The 14,619-nt window shown below is 56.0% G+C and overlaps 1 protein-coding gene across 5 annotated transcripts in view; it reads left to right on the forward strand.

Annotated features, from left to right (window-relative positions):
* Positions 1 to 14,619, forward strand: part of PARVB (parvin beta) — a 116,512-nt gene that overhangs the window by 94,982 nt on the left and 6,911 nt on the right. For all 5 annotated transcript variants that reach the window (XM_024127342.3, XM_028483943.2, XM_055082362.1 and 2 more), the window contains 3 exons: positions 6,161 to 6,222; positions 8,719 to 8,787; positions 13,864 to 13,965. In XM_024127342.3, the coding sequence (XP_023983110.1) occupies positions 6,161 to 6,222; positions 8,719 to 8,787; positions 13,864 to 13,965 (233 nt within the window). The remainder of the gene's footprint in view (positions 1 to 6,160; positions 6,223 to 8,718; positions 8,788 to 13,863; positions 13,966 to 14,619) is intronic.

The raw sequence follows: 14,619 nt of genomic DNA on the forward strand, positions 1-14,619 counted from the left end.
TTTCGTATATAGTTTTCCACCTTACAGTCTCCAGCTTAACAGACCTTAGAGTCAGGCAGCCTTGGCTCTGGTCCCAGCTGGGTGACCTTTGGCCTGCTCCTTCCCCTCTTTGTTCCCCATCTGTGAGGTGGGACCTCGGGGTTGTTGAGAGGGTTTTGTGAGACAATAAATGTTCACTCGCTTTGGCCCAGGGCCCGACTCTCGCTCTATTCGTGTTAGTTTCTCTATTACTGTTGCTGTTCGTAATAATAAACTCTTGCTGTTCCCAAAGAACTGTTCCCTGGCCTGTTAAAGACCCACGACCCCATCCTCATCTCAGCGAGGGATGGCCAATAAAGGGGCAGCTTGTGGCAGTGTATAGGCCCTTAGGGATGGGAAGCCCCGAGCTCTTGGCTGCAGCGGGAAGCAGCCTGAGCCAGGCCCACCGCTTTGGGGAATATTTGAAAACAAGAAGCCCTCAACCCCCCCAGATACCGTGTTCTCCAGGGAGCAGAGAGAGGAGTGCGGCTGTTAGAAGGAAAAGTGGAAACCAAATAGCAGTTTCCCCCCGCGCCTTGTGAGCCTGCCAGCCGGAGCTGGTCCCTATGCGGGGGCCTCGGGGTGAGGGGTGCACCCCAGAGGCACCCACGGGCTTGGCCACGGGGCCTCTGGGACCTCATGGCGATTATGGGGACGGATGGCACCGCTGCCCCTCGTGTACGAAGAGGGGATGCGGCTCTTTAGTTCTCAAAGGTCTTGAACCAGAGAAAAGGCAGCAATTACATGTCCTTAAGCTTTCTTACGTAGTTCTTGAGCCGTGCTGGGCAAATTCAGTCTTCACTATTTTTTTAAAGTAGCAATTCAGTTCTCTTTAATGTCTTCATTATTAAAACACATTTAAAAAGGGAGAGGAAAGGAAGCCTCCTGCGTCCAGTTGCTGAGGGCGCAGACAGGGTGGGGAGGGCAGCTCCCAGGGCGGCATGGGGCGCACAGAGTGGGCGACGTGGGCGGCCTGGCCCTGCCCTGGGTCTGGGTGGGGGCCCGTTGGGAGGGGGGCGCAGAGCACCCTTCTGTCGCTTCCCTGTCCCTTCTGCACGGAGGGGCTCAGAGTTGACTTGAGCGGGGCCCTTGGAGCGTCTTTCAGTGTTGCTTCGTTTCTGTGTGTTTTCACTTCCGTGGGCGGCATGGGCCTGGTTTGAGGTTTGGGGGGCTCGGGGAGACTCAGCTCAGCTGGGGGCTCTGCGCGGCCTCCCGTGCAGAGGGGTAGAGGCTCGGCCAGGAAGGCCCTGGCAGCCCTGAGAAGGGGCCCCTGAGGGTCTGGTGGACAGGGTGGTGGCTCCTCCTGAGAGCCACCGGAGATGGCTGAGCATCGGGGGGCTGTGACGTCCTGAGAAGCCGAGGAGTCTGGAGTCGTTCTCAGTACTTTCCAGGCCGCCCATGCTCGTGAAATGCAAACAGGCAATTAGTGGGTGACAGGCGACTCATCTGCCCCCAGTTTCGGCTTCTGCTGCCACAGGCCCCGAGGCCTCCTGGTTACCCGGACATGCGGCAGCTTCCGCTGGCCCTTCTCCCGCGGCAGCCTTCGGGGCCCCCAGAGCCCCACGGCCCTGCCGAGGTTGAGGTCGGACCCCATCACCTCCCTCCGGGGTGCTGGTCCCCCGATGGTCCCTCGAGTTGGTTCCTCTGCACCCCTCAATCTTCTCACTGCCCCCAGCTTGCCGTAAGCTAAAGCCGCAGCCCTTGCCGGGGCCTCCCAGACCCCCTTAGACCACCCCTCCTCTCTGCCCTCCTCACTCCGCCTGCATGTCTGTCACCCACAACGGCACCCCGGGGTTCCCCCTTCCAGCTTTTTAAAAAATTTTTCTTTATTTTATTTTATTTATTTTTGGCTGTGTTGGGTCTTTGTTGCTGCACGCGGGCTTTCTCTAGTTGCGGCGAGCGGGGGCTTCCCTTGTTGCGGAGCGCGGGCTCTAGGCGCGCGGGCTTCGGTAGTTGTGGCACGAGGGCTTAGTTGCTCCGCAGCATGTGGGATCTTCCTGGACCGCTGCGGCACCAGGGAAGCCCCCCCTTCCAGCTTTTGTACTCTCGGTAGCCTCGGCCTGAAATGCTCTCCCTCTAGATCCCTCCGTGGCTCACTCCCTCAGCTCCTCTGGCTCCACTTACCAGGGATGCCCTCCCTGACCCCCCGGCCTGAATCACCATCCGTCCCCCTGGCTTGCCACCCCCCACCCACCTGCTTAGTTATTTCTTTATTCATCTCTTTGCTCACCGGGAGCACTTGGCTTTGCACCCTGCGTGCCAGACTCGGGGGTTCCGGACAGTCGGGGACCCTCGCTTGGCCCTTCGCTCTTTGCCTTCACATGTGGCTCCTTGAGCTGTAAGCATCCTGTGGGCTGGAGCATGTCTTCCCCGAGTGCATCCCCAGCCCTGGGCCGCACACATTCCAGGAGCTTCCGAAACAACAGGCAGACCCTCTTTGCTTGGCTAATGTCTGCCCGGGGCAGGGGTTGGGGGGGCGGGTAGCTTCACTAGGAGCCGAGTTCTCGGCCTCGGTTTCTCACTTTAGCACTCTGAGTGGGGGATGGGGGGGTCCACGCTGCACCTCCCCCAGGAGCCCCCCTCCCCCTCCCCGCCTCCTGCTGGCATCACTGTCCTGGCTGAGGTGGATGGGAGGCCCTTCTCTCCCCAGGGGAGCTGGGGAGCTGCAGCCTGATCTCCATGGCAACGGGCTTGCTGGCTGCCTCTCCTCCGCAGGCGCCCCTCCCCCTCCCGGGCTTCAGGAAGTTGGGGAGAAGAGAGGAGAAGCTTTCTTCCTCTTCTTCCTGGTCTCCTTGTAGCCCCTGGTCTCTCCCCATCACATCTCCCCATTTCTGCTAACACCGCAGCTGGATCACGCCATTCCTGGTCCCCGCCCTCCCGATGGACCCAGCCCTCTTAGCCTACCCCCCCAGGCCTCACCCTCTGGAACCCACTCCTGGCTTTCTGCTCCCTCCCTGCCTGGAACACCCTTGCTCCTCCTCTTGGCCCAGCGAGCCCCGGCTCAAACGTCGCGGCTCCCTCCCGTGTGAAGCCTTCCTCTGACCCCGGGCCTGTGTCCACGTCGCCAGGCTCGGGTGCCTCAGAGAGCAGGCCGGTCACACGGAAGAGGGAAGTGGCTGGAATATCGAATGATGAAGGGCTGCCCCTCAGCCTCCGTGTTGTGTGCGGTGGGGAGTTCTGGGGTCTGGGGCAAACGGGGGAGTCTGTGCCCCCGCTTCCACGGGCGGCTCATTGATCTGGGGAGGGGGCGGGGGAAGAAGGTTCACTGTTGCCTCAGCTTCCATTTCTTCAAGAGAGTCCAGAAATTCAGAACTTTTGGACAGATCTTCCAATTTAAAAAACGTTGACTCAATCAAAAACCACTTTATTTGGAGTAAACTAAGCGTCCCTGAAAGTTGAACTTGGGGAGCCACTGGGGGCCCCTGGCTGACTGGGCCGCTTTCTGCATCTTTCGGGCCTTTTTGGCGCCCGTGCTTTTGTACTGTCTCCCCCAGCCTGTGCCCCTCCCGGGGGCAGGATCGCTCCCTGTTCATGCCCGGGACTGCGGGGCAGGATGGGAAGGTATCGGTGACACACCTGCCAGGCAGTGGCTTGGCCCTTTATTCACCGTCTTGCTTAATTCTTGCACTGACGGTGAGCCTCAGGACTGCTTTCACTCCGGCCTTACGGCGGGAAGCGCTTTGCCTAAGTCACGGGGCACCAGGCTCTCAGCTGGATCTGTTTTCATTCCCAAGGCCCCACACACACCGCCCGGCCGTGATGCCATCCGGTCCCCCCGGGCGCAGGTGAGCGGGGCGCTGGCCTCCAGACCCTGCGATGGCTCCCCTGCCGCCCTGACTCTGCCAGCCCAGCGGTGGCCCAGCTAAATATACCCGGCTGACGTCAAGGCTGCTCTCCTCCTGGGGGTTTTCTTAAGCTGCATTTAAAGTTTGTGTTTTGCTTTGTAAAGATTTAGCTTTTCTCCCCGGCTCTTAGCAGACTGTCTTTTTGAGTATAATCTGACTTAGATGATTATAAAAATAATTTACAGCTGCTGCGGTAGACAAGCTGGATGAGGGAGTTCTGCGGGGCTGGGCCTCTGGGTCGCCGTCGGCCTTTAGGTGAAAGAAGTGGCGTGCCCCTCCCCCAAATGCCCTCCCCACCCATGTGTACACGTGTGTGTACGCACCACACACACACACCGCACACGCAGCACACACACGCCTTCCTCTTCGCCTCTCACCTTCCTTCCTTCCTGCCGCCCGCCCCCAAGGCCGAGGAGGAGGCTACCTGGTCTGGGCTGGACGGGGGCGTGAGCCGCCTGCCGGGGCCCTGGCCTGTGGGCGCGGAGCACCTGCCTTTTGGGGCAGCCTGGGGGAATGGCTGCGATGCCTCCTCCAGAAGCCCCAGCCCCGGCTCACCGAGTCCCCACCTGCCTGCTCCTTGTCATTTCTCCCCACAGCCCACTCCCTGGGTCAGGCAGCGTGGTCCTGAAGCAGGCCCTGGGTTATCTCTGGTTCTGGGCTCCAGCCCCCTCCAGACACGTGGAGGGGTCTTCCTACCCCAGCGCCCCAGCACCCCATGCTAGCGTTTGGGTCCAAGCCCCAGCAAGTAATGGAGGGCCCCTCTGCTGGCCGAGGTCCTCTGTGCATATACCACCCCCAGGCAGCCTGGGGGGATGGGTGGCTCCTTGAGGACAGGAGTGGGGGCCCCAGGGCCTTCCAGATGCCCTCCTCCCCCAGCCCCTCGGGCCTGGCAGAGACTCCCCGCGGTCCTGTATCCACCCTGGAGACCTCAGCCCTCCTGCCTGGGCTCCAGGGTGCAGTGGGCTCTGCCCCCGTGTGACCCGCCATGGCAGCGTCTGGCTAGAACCAGGCCCCCGGCCCCCAGCCAGCCCTGCTCCTGTCTTGTCCGCTGAGAGCTGTGTTGCCTCGGGCCTCCGGTGACCTCACAACTGAAAGCAAAGGGGCTGATCCCGGGTTAATTTGGAAGACATGGTTGGGCCCACGAGTGGCAGTTAGAGTGGGTCGGGGTCCCTGGGACACGGTGGGACGGGTCACTTCAGACCCTGCAGATGTTCCAACAGAGGCGGACACCCCGGGGAGAAGGGCTGCAGAGGGATTCTGAGCAGGATCTCTTGGCTCTTTCCTTTGTTCTGAGCGCTGGCTGTGGGCCCTTCACTGTTCTGGGGCTGGTGACAGTGCAGGGAACTAGTGAGACAGTGATCCGGCCTGCAAGGAGCTGACAGTCCAGTAGATAAAGAAAAATAAAATGTGCTCCCAAGTAGCGAATAGGTGCTATGAAAATTGCACCAGGGTAAGAGGACAGATAGCAGAAGCGGGGTGCTGTTTTAGAAGCAGTTGGTCCTGGAAGGTCCCTCAGAGGAGGTGACATCTCAGAGCAACCTATGGAGGTGAGGCTGGTAAGCAGCAGGTGCAAAGGCCCTGTGGTGGGCGTGTGATGGAGGAGCAGGGGGAAGCTGGTGGGTGGAGTGAGGTCAGGGAGGGCGAGTGTGTTGCGGGGGGAGGTGATGCTGAACTCACTGGACCCTATGGGCCCGTGAGAGAGAGAGAGAATTTTATTCTAAGAGTGATGAGACGCTGCTGGAGAGTTTTAGTCAGGGCAGGGATGGGGAGGGGCAAGAAATGATCCAGTTTACACTTTAAGGGGCTCACTGTGCCTGTGAGGGAGAATGGATGGGAGGGGCTGGGGGTGTAGGAGGGAGACCAATTAAGCAGGAAGTGGTAGCTGCCTACCGCCCCCCCGCACCCCGGTGAGGGGAGATGGGGCTTGTATGGGGGTGGCAGCCATGACCAGCGGGGGAGGTGGTCAGATTTATCGATAAGATTTACCAATAAGACAGGGAGTGTGGGGAAAGGGAGAGAGGCAAGGACGCCTCAAGTCCTAGGATGTGATGCGGGCGGCTGTCCAAACGCTACCCGCGTATTGTAGGTTGAAAGATAGAAACCAAGTTAGAAGGACCCTTCAAAGCATCTTTTCCTTGATTTCGCTCCTCATCGGCACCCGCCCCTCGGTTCTGGCAGGAATGCAAAGGATTCTAGGCAGGCTGAACATCCGAGGGTTTAGAAGCTGCCTGGTCCCCGGGCCAGGCGGGGATTAGAGCAGCACCCGTGTCTCCTTAAACCCTTCTCTGTCTCTGCAGAGCGGGACGCCTTTGACACGCTCTTTGACCACGCCCCGGACAAGCTCAGTGTCGTGAAGAAGGTGAGCTCTCCATCCGGATGTGTTTCCCTCTGTCTCTGGGCTTTTCTTACCGCATGAGCTCCATGCAGGGAAGAAGGTGGGAAAATGTTTGAAATCTCTGAACTGTTTGCCACATGGATTGAAGTGTGATTATTCAAAAGCGTAACTGCAGTGCATAAAATTAGCACCTTTTTTAACTCGGCGTCTCTGCTCCTGGGTATCTTCCTGCCCACCCACCCCACTGCTGTGGAGTGAATTACCCCACCAGCACCGGGTGGCGGTTCATTCCGAATCAAGGCTTTTTTTCAACGTGGAAGTGTTTTTCAGCGTGTCAGCTTGCTGGCTCGTGCTGGCCTCCTTACATTGAAGCCGCGTTCACGACGTGCCTGGTAAACAAGCAGGCGTTGCTAGCAGAGCTGTTCTGAGCTGCATTTGGCCCGGCTCTCCCAGGCGGGAGCACAAAGGAGAGGCCCTTCCTCAGCCCAGGCATCCTGCTGGTCAGTCTACGGATGGACAAAACCGGACAAAACCGTGTGAACGAGGCTCCGGAGTCGGGCTGGGGAATAGCGAGCTTCCAAGGGGATCTGCCCGGAAGCCTTGCTCTCCCTCCAAAGGAATCAAGACTCACTGCACATCGAGTTATCTGAGCATCTGTAGACCGCTCATTCAGGAAGGCAGCAGTGGGATGGATCTGAGCCTATAAAATCTGAGCCCTTAACCCTGGGAGAGAGCTCTCTGTCTTGGACAATTTCCCCACACAGGTTTCTTAGTGCAGGACTTCTCTTTAATATGCTTTGCAATTCTCCAAGAGGGGGCTTAGTAGGAAGCATTTTCCAAGCATGTTTGTCCGTAGTGAGATCTGTTTATTTATTGGGGGATAGAACATATTAAATTCCTATGGAACCCACGTTTGGAAAATGTCGGTCCAGGCTGGGACAATGAGATTGTTAGTTCTTGAAGCACATTGCAAAAGGCTGGCAGAACCATCGCAATGGTCCTTCTGGGGTGGAGCCGTCTTAGCATTCTCGGGTCATGAGCGACATACCCTGGGGGCTCAGAGCATTGCCCCCGACCCGCCCCCGGCCACATCCGACCCCCAGAACCCTGACGGAACTCAGTGGATGCACAAGAAGAGGATTCACATCTGCCACGATCCGCCCTCCGCCTATTTATCAGCTGTGTGACCCGGGCAGATTATAACCCCTCGCGGCAGGTTTCCCATCTGTCAGGACAGAGGCAGCCGCTGTGAGAATACAACGCGACCTCCCTGCGCAGGGGCAGTAGGCAGTTGCTAAGTGGCGTTGAATGTGATGTGGAGTAATGTTGGCCTTCAGTAGATCTGATGCTAATTTATTCTTTGAAAAGGAATGCTGGGGGCACCCCAGCAATGACCAAGACAAAATCCTTTAGTGTCCCGACAGCTTCCTGCTTCCAGTCTGGTCCTTTCCCACTCCCACGCTGGTAATTGTTGTGTCCGGGGCTCCCGTCCACCTCTCCAGGTCCCTCCAAGGTCATGCCCTCCTACTCTCTCCCATCCCACCCACATCCAGCCCCAGCCGGAAGATGCCGGAGGGTTCGCACGTGTGTACGTGGCCTGGGTGGCTGCTCTGCCCTCTCCCCACACTCTCATCTCCCGCTTGGCTCACCCCCCCCAGCTCAAATGCTAACCCCCGCACCACATCTTCCAGGCACCCACACACTTCTCATCAACGCCCCCCGCCCCGCCCCGACATTGTGTGTTTCACAGGCTTTGCTCTTTCTCTCGATTCTCCGTGGCCTCCACTGGGTGTGTATATGGAGAATTGTGCCTCAGACTCTTCAGGGTGGGGCTCTGTCTTAGTTACTGTCTCGTGTCTCCAGCACGAAGCAGAGTGCCTGGCACATGGTAGATTTGGGTGGAATGAAAAAGGGATGACGTCATGTCCAGGGTAGGCAGAGGTGGGGTTGGTGTTGAGTTTCCGTGAAAGTTGGGTTTCATTACCGAGAAAAGTCACACGTGGCAAGTTTTAAACTCTTGCCAGAGAGGAGAAGCCGGTGGCCCTATGTACATACAAACCAGGGCTCAGAAAATCTCTGGCGTTTCTTCCTTTACTGACGCTGTGATGGGTGTGGCCCCAGGCAGCCTTTCTCTCTCGGTCTTTTGTAGTTCGAGGTTACATCTAGCCTGCATTTAAGCATTTATCTCGCCCTGACAGCTATATCCTTCTTGAGGGCGCTGATTATTCTTCTGTAGGGTTGTTAAATATGGTATGTGTGTGGCTCGCGTGTGTGCACATGGGCTAGGGACCAGAGATGTACGTTTCTTCTCCAGCTGGGATAGATTTAGGCATTATCCCATTAAAACCGAGGGTTATTGTAAGAACATTTCGCTTTAAACACGAGCATTTTATTTTAGCAAACAGAGGAGGTTATGGAAGCATTTCATAAAGGCAGTGATGGCAAATGTCACGTCTGTCCCCCAACGTGGGAGCTGAACCTCTTGCTCAGCTCTTGTTCCCGTGTCTCTTTGCTCTGCAGTCTCTCATCACATTTGTGAACAAGCACCTGAACAAGCTGAATTTGGAGGTGACGGAACTAGAGACCCAGGTAAGCTGTGTTCTGGGCTGAAGGACCCTTTGTCCGGTGTCATTTTCAGCCAGCTTTCTGATCCCCGGTGGGCCGTGTGAACAAAGCGTGTTCGTCTAACAAGGAATGCCCATCCCACAGCCAAGATAGCCCCAGCCCCAGCCACCCTGGCCTTCTCCCAGGCCCTCTGTCTTCATTTCTTGGGACTACCTTAACTAGTACCTTAAACAACAGACATTTATGTCTTCATAGTTCTGGAGGCCAGAAGTCCCAGATCAAGGTGTCCCCAGGGCTGGTTCCTTCGGAGGCTCTGAGCCGGGATCTGTTCCAGGCTCTCCCCCACCTCCTGGTGGCTTGCTGGTAATTTTTAGCGTTCCTCGGGTCATTAGATGTTTCACCCCGATCTCGGCCTTCTTGTGGGTGTTGTATCCAAATTTTCCCTTTTTGTAAAAACACAGTCACGTTGGATTAAGACCCACCCTAATGCCTTCATCTTAACGTGAGGACTTCCGCAAAGACCCTGATTTTCCAAATAAATTCACGCTCACAGATTCTGGGGGTTAGGATCCCAACACATCTCTTTTGGGGGGGATACAATTCAAGCATAACACCCTCCAAGGTGCCATCGCACCTTCACCAAAGAGCCTCTGCGTGTGTGGGTCCCTCAGCCTGGAATGTCCCGGCCCCCTCTGCTTCTGCTGTCCGTGGCCGTCCTACACGCAGCGCAGCGGCTGGCACCTAGCAAATGCTTGCTAATATCCCTCTAATGAACACGCACAAAGGATTTCTCCTGCAGTAAGTATAGAAAGTATACTTCCCCACCCCCACTCAGCGCGGAAGCACCATTGTGAAAATATGTTTTAAGCGCTCGGCAAGCATTAAAGACAAAATATAATTTTCCCAGGATTAGCTGGGTGCTTGAATTTGGCGTCTTTTTGAGTTCTCAGTGCCGATTTCTCTAATGCACAGCTGATCCTTCTCAAACCCCTGGGTGATTGCTTTCATTCCTTTCTCTTTCTTTAACTTTTCTCATTTGCTTTTCTAATTAAAAAAGTAATTCAGGTTCATTGTAGAAATGTCTGCAAATGCAGATAAGCAAAACAAATAAAAATCATCCGTCATCCCATCACCCAGAGATAGCGGTGCTGGGGAGTTTATTCCACATCATTTCCCTACACGGGTAGCTCATCGTGGGCAGCACGGGTCTGTGTCTGCAAGCCGAATGGTCCGTTGGGTTTTTTTTTTTGCGGTACGCGGGCCTCTCGCTGTCGCGGCCTCCCCCGTTGCGGAGCACAGGCTCCGGACGCGCAGGCGCAGCGGCCGTGGCTCACGGGCCCAGCCGCTCCGCGGCACGCGGGATCCTCCCGGACCGGGGCGCGAACCCGCGTCCCCTGCATCGGCAGGCGGACTCTCAACCACTGCGCCACCAGGGAAGCCCCCCGAATGGTCCGTTTTCAGTGTGTATATTTATTTGTGCATTGTTTGCAAACACACTTATTTTTTTTATCAGTTTACTAAAAAATTGCACATTTAGCCTCTGATTATTTGCGGCTTGAAATATTAACAGCCCACAAGCGTACTCATTGAAAAGCAACAGTCCTTTTTTCTACTCCCCCGAAACTCTCCCGTCATCCTCTCCGGAGGTAATGAACTACAGTTAATGGTTGGATGTGTGTTTTTCTAGATGGTTTGTATGCGTAAGTGTATTTTTTGAAATGGCAATGGACCATACTGTACGGCTGTTTTGTAAAGTGTTTTTTGTTACTAAATAGCGTGGGCATGTTTTTGTGTGAGTGTGTATGTGTTTCCGTCTGGTCCTTTTTGTGTTGTCTGGCCTGTCTGTCTGTCTGTCTGTGTTTGTCACTTTTCATAGCTGCCTTCTATTCTGCTCTAAGGCTGTGTTGTGTGTCATTAAACCCAGTCCTCATGATGGGACGTTTGCCGATCTTGTACGTAGCTGTTCAGCGGACATCTTTGCACACAGCTGTTTGTGCCCCTGTCTGCTTCCTTAGGGTAAACTTCTAGAAATGGGGTTGTTAGAGCATTTCTCCGTGGTAACACGGAGGGCCCAGGAAGGTGTGCCCGCCTGAAACTCTCACTGGCGCTGTTGAGAACCCACATCCTCGCCAACTCTTTCCGACCGTCACTGCCCAGGTGGGCCTGCACACCAGTATTAATAGCCAGACATCTTAGGCTGAGACTCTAAACTTCAATTTGCATTGATCTCTATTTACTCAGTATGTCCTTTTTTTTTTTTTTTTCTATCACCACACAATATGAAGTAATATCTTAAAAATATTTTGAACCAGTGGTCCACCAGGAAAGATCACTGGCCATGGAAATGCAGATTTTTTTTTCCTTTTGTGGCAAAGGAATCTGGGTATTTTTATAAATATGTTCATCATTAAAGTCTCCATGTCCTGGAAGTCAGAGGCTCAAATTCTTGCTCAGGGTGTGTGTGTGCGTGTGTGTGTGTGTGTGTGTGTGTGTGTGTTTTCCTTTCTTTTTAAAACCACTTTTATATGGTGGGCGGCTTCCTAGCTCTGTGATACTGAGCCAGTTCCTCTTTGAACCTCTCCCCACATGTTTCAACTGGAATGGAGAAAGTGCCTTTGAAAGGTCAGTAATACATGCGCGTGAAGACAGCGGTGATGGTGTCTTCGGGCCGGCCTCGTGGGCATTTCCGTCTCCTGCAGAGCCGCACCATGAATGCTGAGTGAGGGCACCCCGTCAGAGGGCCGCTGCTCTCGCGCGTGTGAAAACCGAGGGTCCCACTCATTTGCTGAGAAGCCGGCCCGCTGCGCCTTGGCCCTCACCCTCCCGGTACCCCATCCCTCCCCTGCCTTCCTCTCTGCGTGACCATCTCTCCCACACTCCTGTGACACGGGGGTCCCGGGGTGGGTTAGAAGATGCCTTGGAAATCAGCAAAGGCTCTCCAGGCATCTTGGTGCTTCAGCACCCATTCCCCACGCCTCCCGGCAGGTGATGGGGCCGGGTTCTTCTGTTTCCCTGGAAATGGCTCAGTGTTGGTGAGAGAGCGGTCTTGGGGGTGCGCTGGCCCAGTGTCGCCGGGGAGGGGGCAAGAGCTGCCAGAACATTGCGCCAGCACTGTCGGCCAGAACAGGAGCTGAGTAAGTGACGTCTGCATGGCGTGGAGGCGTGAACCTCGTGACGCGCCGGCAAAGGGCCAATCAGATTACGTTAAACCAGGGTCTGGAACGCTCTCCCCAGGAAGGACCTGCCCGTTCACACGTTATGATCGTGTCTGTCTGCATTGGGCTGTTTCTCAGTGTCCCCTTCCCCTTCCAGAGGACAGGGCTTTCCGACGTTGGAGGCTTGTGATTTTGACTTTTTATCCTCGGCCGCCTGGCTGTGATGGTGGAGGGAGTTGCCGCTGTTGCCTTTAATAAAAACGTCCTCGCTTCTGCAGGTTCTTTTTACCACCGCGGTTGCCGGTCTCAGGAAGCTGAAAGCCTCCTGGGTGTCGGCCCCTTGCAGCCGTCCAGCTGTCCTGCGTGGCAGCCTTCTAGCCCAGGGCTGACCAGTGAAACTTTCTTTGGTGACGGAAACGTTCCATCACTGCACCATCCGACGCAGTAGCCGCTGGCCACGGGTGGCTGTCAAGCTCTTGAAATGGGGCCTGTATGACTGGGGAGCTGAATTTTGTATTTTGTTTACATTTTTTAAAATTTAAACTTAAGAGTTCTGGAGATTGGTTGCACAACAACGTGAATGTACAAAATACGACTGAAAAGCACACTGACAAATGGTTAAAATGGTACATTTCGTGTTATGTACGTTTTACCGATATAAGTCAACATCATTCAAAAAAGTTTGTAAAGGGACTTCCCTGGTGGTCCAGTGGTTAAGAATCCACCTTCCAGTGCAGGGGAAGCAGGTTCAATCCCTGGTCAGGGAACTAAGGTCCCACGTGCCGCAACTACTGAGCCCGCGCCACAACTAGAGAGAAGCCCGTGTGCCGCAACGAAGGATCCCGCATGCCACAACGGAGACCCGTTGCAGCCAGATAAATAAATTAATAGGTTAAAAAAGTTTTCGTAAAAAATTTCACTAGGCACATGGGGCCAGTGGCTACCATGTTGGACCACACAGTTCCAGAATCAGGAGGCTGGGGTCCTCACGAGTCCTCGATCTGCAGGAGCCCTCAGAGATACCATGTCTGGGTATCTCTGGGAGGATACCTCCGGGAGGATGGACGGGTCCTGCCTCCCCTGCCCCGCCCCGGGGAGGCGGGGCTGGTCCATGTCCCAGAGACCAGGCTCTGCCTCCTGAGCCTTGGTCCCCTCCTCCCCTCTGGCAAGTGGTTCTGTGCCCTCACTGGTCTCTGTCACTTTATCTGTAAAAGGAGCAGTTGCTCCCTGTTCTGGCTTATTGGGTGGTGGGCAGCGGAGCTGGGTGAGGGGCCCGGCAAAGAGCAGAGTCTTTGGCTCTAGGTTCCTGGGCCCCTCCTGTGCATGGGAGGTGGTGCTGGGCCCGGTAGCAGGTTGAGGGGCTGGGGGTGTGGGGTAAGGCTGCAGCCTGCTGATGAGGGCCCAGCTAGGACGGACCCGCGTGCCGGCTGCACACAGAAGCTCGTCGTCACCGGGGCATGGGAGGGTCTCTTCCTATGCTGTGAATACCGCTGGAAGAAGGAACTCAGGCAGCTGACAAAGTGAGCAAGCAGGACAGGGCAGCAAACCCCAAACCAAAGCATAGGGCGCCCTGCAGGTTGTGGGTTAACCGTGCCCACAGGCCCCTGCTCACCGATGGAGCGCTCCCTGCGTGCTGGGTGCTCCTTGCCCCCCCTCCCCCTCCCGCCCCGCAGGGTTCCCACGACAACCCGGAGAGTTGGGGGCTAGCGTTATCCCCAAGGTCAGCGGTCTGCTCCTCTCCACGCGGCGGCGCTGCACCCCAAACATCCAATCCCGAGCGCGTGCTTTGCACCCTCGTCCTTCACCTGACTGCAGGCTCGCTCTCCTCAACAAGGGATGGATTTTTTTTTTTTTACTTTAAAACATTTTCCTCCTTTTGAGTGGCTGCACATCATTCACCGACTCCGTGCGTGACCCAGAAACATCACCACGTGTCCCTCTGTAGTTTGCAGATGGCGTGTACCTGGTTCTTCTCATGGGGCTTCTGGAAGACTACTTTGTACCCCTGCACAACTTCTACCTGACCCCGGACAGCTTCGATCAGAAGGTACGTGCGTGCACGGTCTCCATCCCGGGGGTGGCCCGGGACGCGCTCGTCCAAGGGCACGGTGTGGAATCCCCCGACCACTCTTTCTGGAGTCTAGCTGCATCCTCCAAAAAATAAGTACTGCCCAGAAAATGGTATTGCAATTAGACGTGACCCTCAGGAAAAGGGGGAAACCCATGGGCAGTGCCTGACGCAGCCAAGTGTCGTGCGCCGTGTTCTCTTCGGGGTCTTTCCCCGGGGCCGACGCTGGTTTTAATAATTGTGGCCAAAGGTCAGTAGGGTTGCAGATCCCTCCCCTGTTCATGACACACGGACATCCTGTCTGGTTTTCCTGCTGCTTCATGAGCTTCCTATATATACCATCTTAAGTGGCTGCACAAAGTCTATGGAGTGGCTCTGAGGTCACTGTCTCCCTGTTCCCCACTTTTGGGCGATCAACTGGTTTCTTTTTCACTATTAAAACAATAAGGCAGGGCTTCCCTGGTGGCCCAGCGGTTGAGAGTCCGCCTGCCGATGCGGGGGACACGGGTTGGTGCCGCGGTCGGGGAGGATCCCACGTGCCGCGGAGCGGCTGGGCCCGTGAGCCATGGCCGCTGAGCCTGCGCGTCCGGAGCCTGTGCTCCGCAGCGGGAGAGGCCACAGCGGTGAGAGGCC

Source organism: Physeter macrocephalus, unplaced genomic scaffold (assembly GCF_002837175.3).
Source record: "Physeter macrocephalus isolate SW-GA unplaced genomic scaffold, ASM283717v5 random_96, whole genome shotgun sequence".
NCBI lineage: Eukaryota > Metazoa > Chordata > Mammalia > Artiodactyla > Physeteridae > Physeter > Physeter macrocephalus.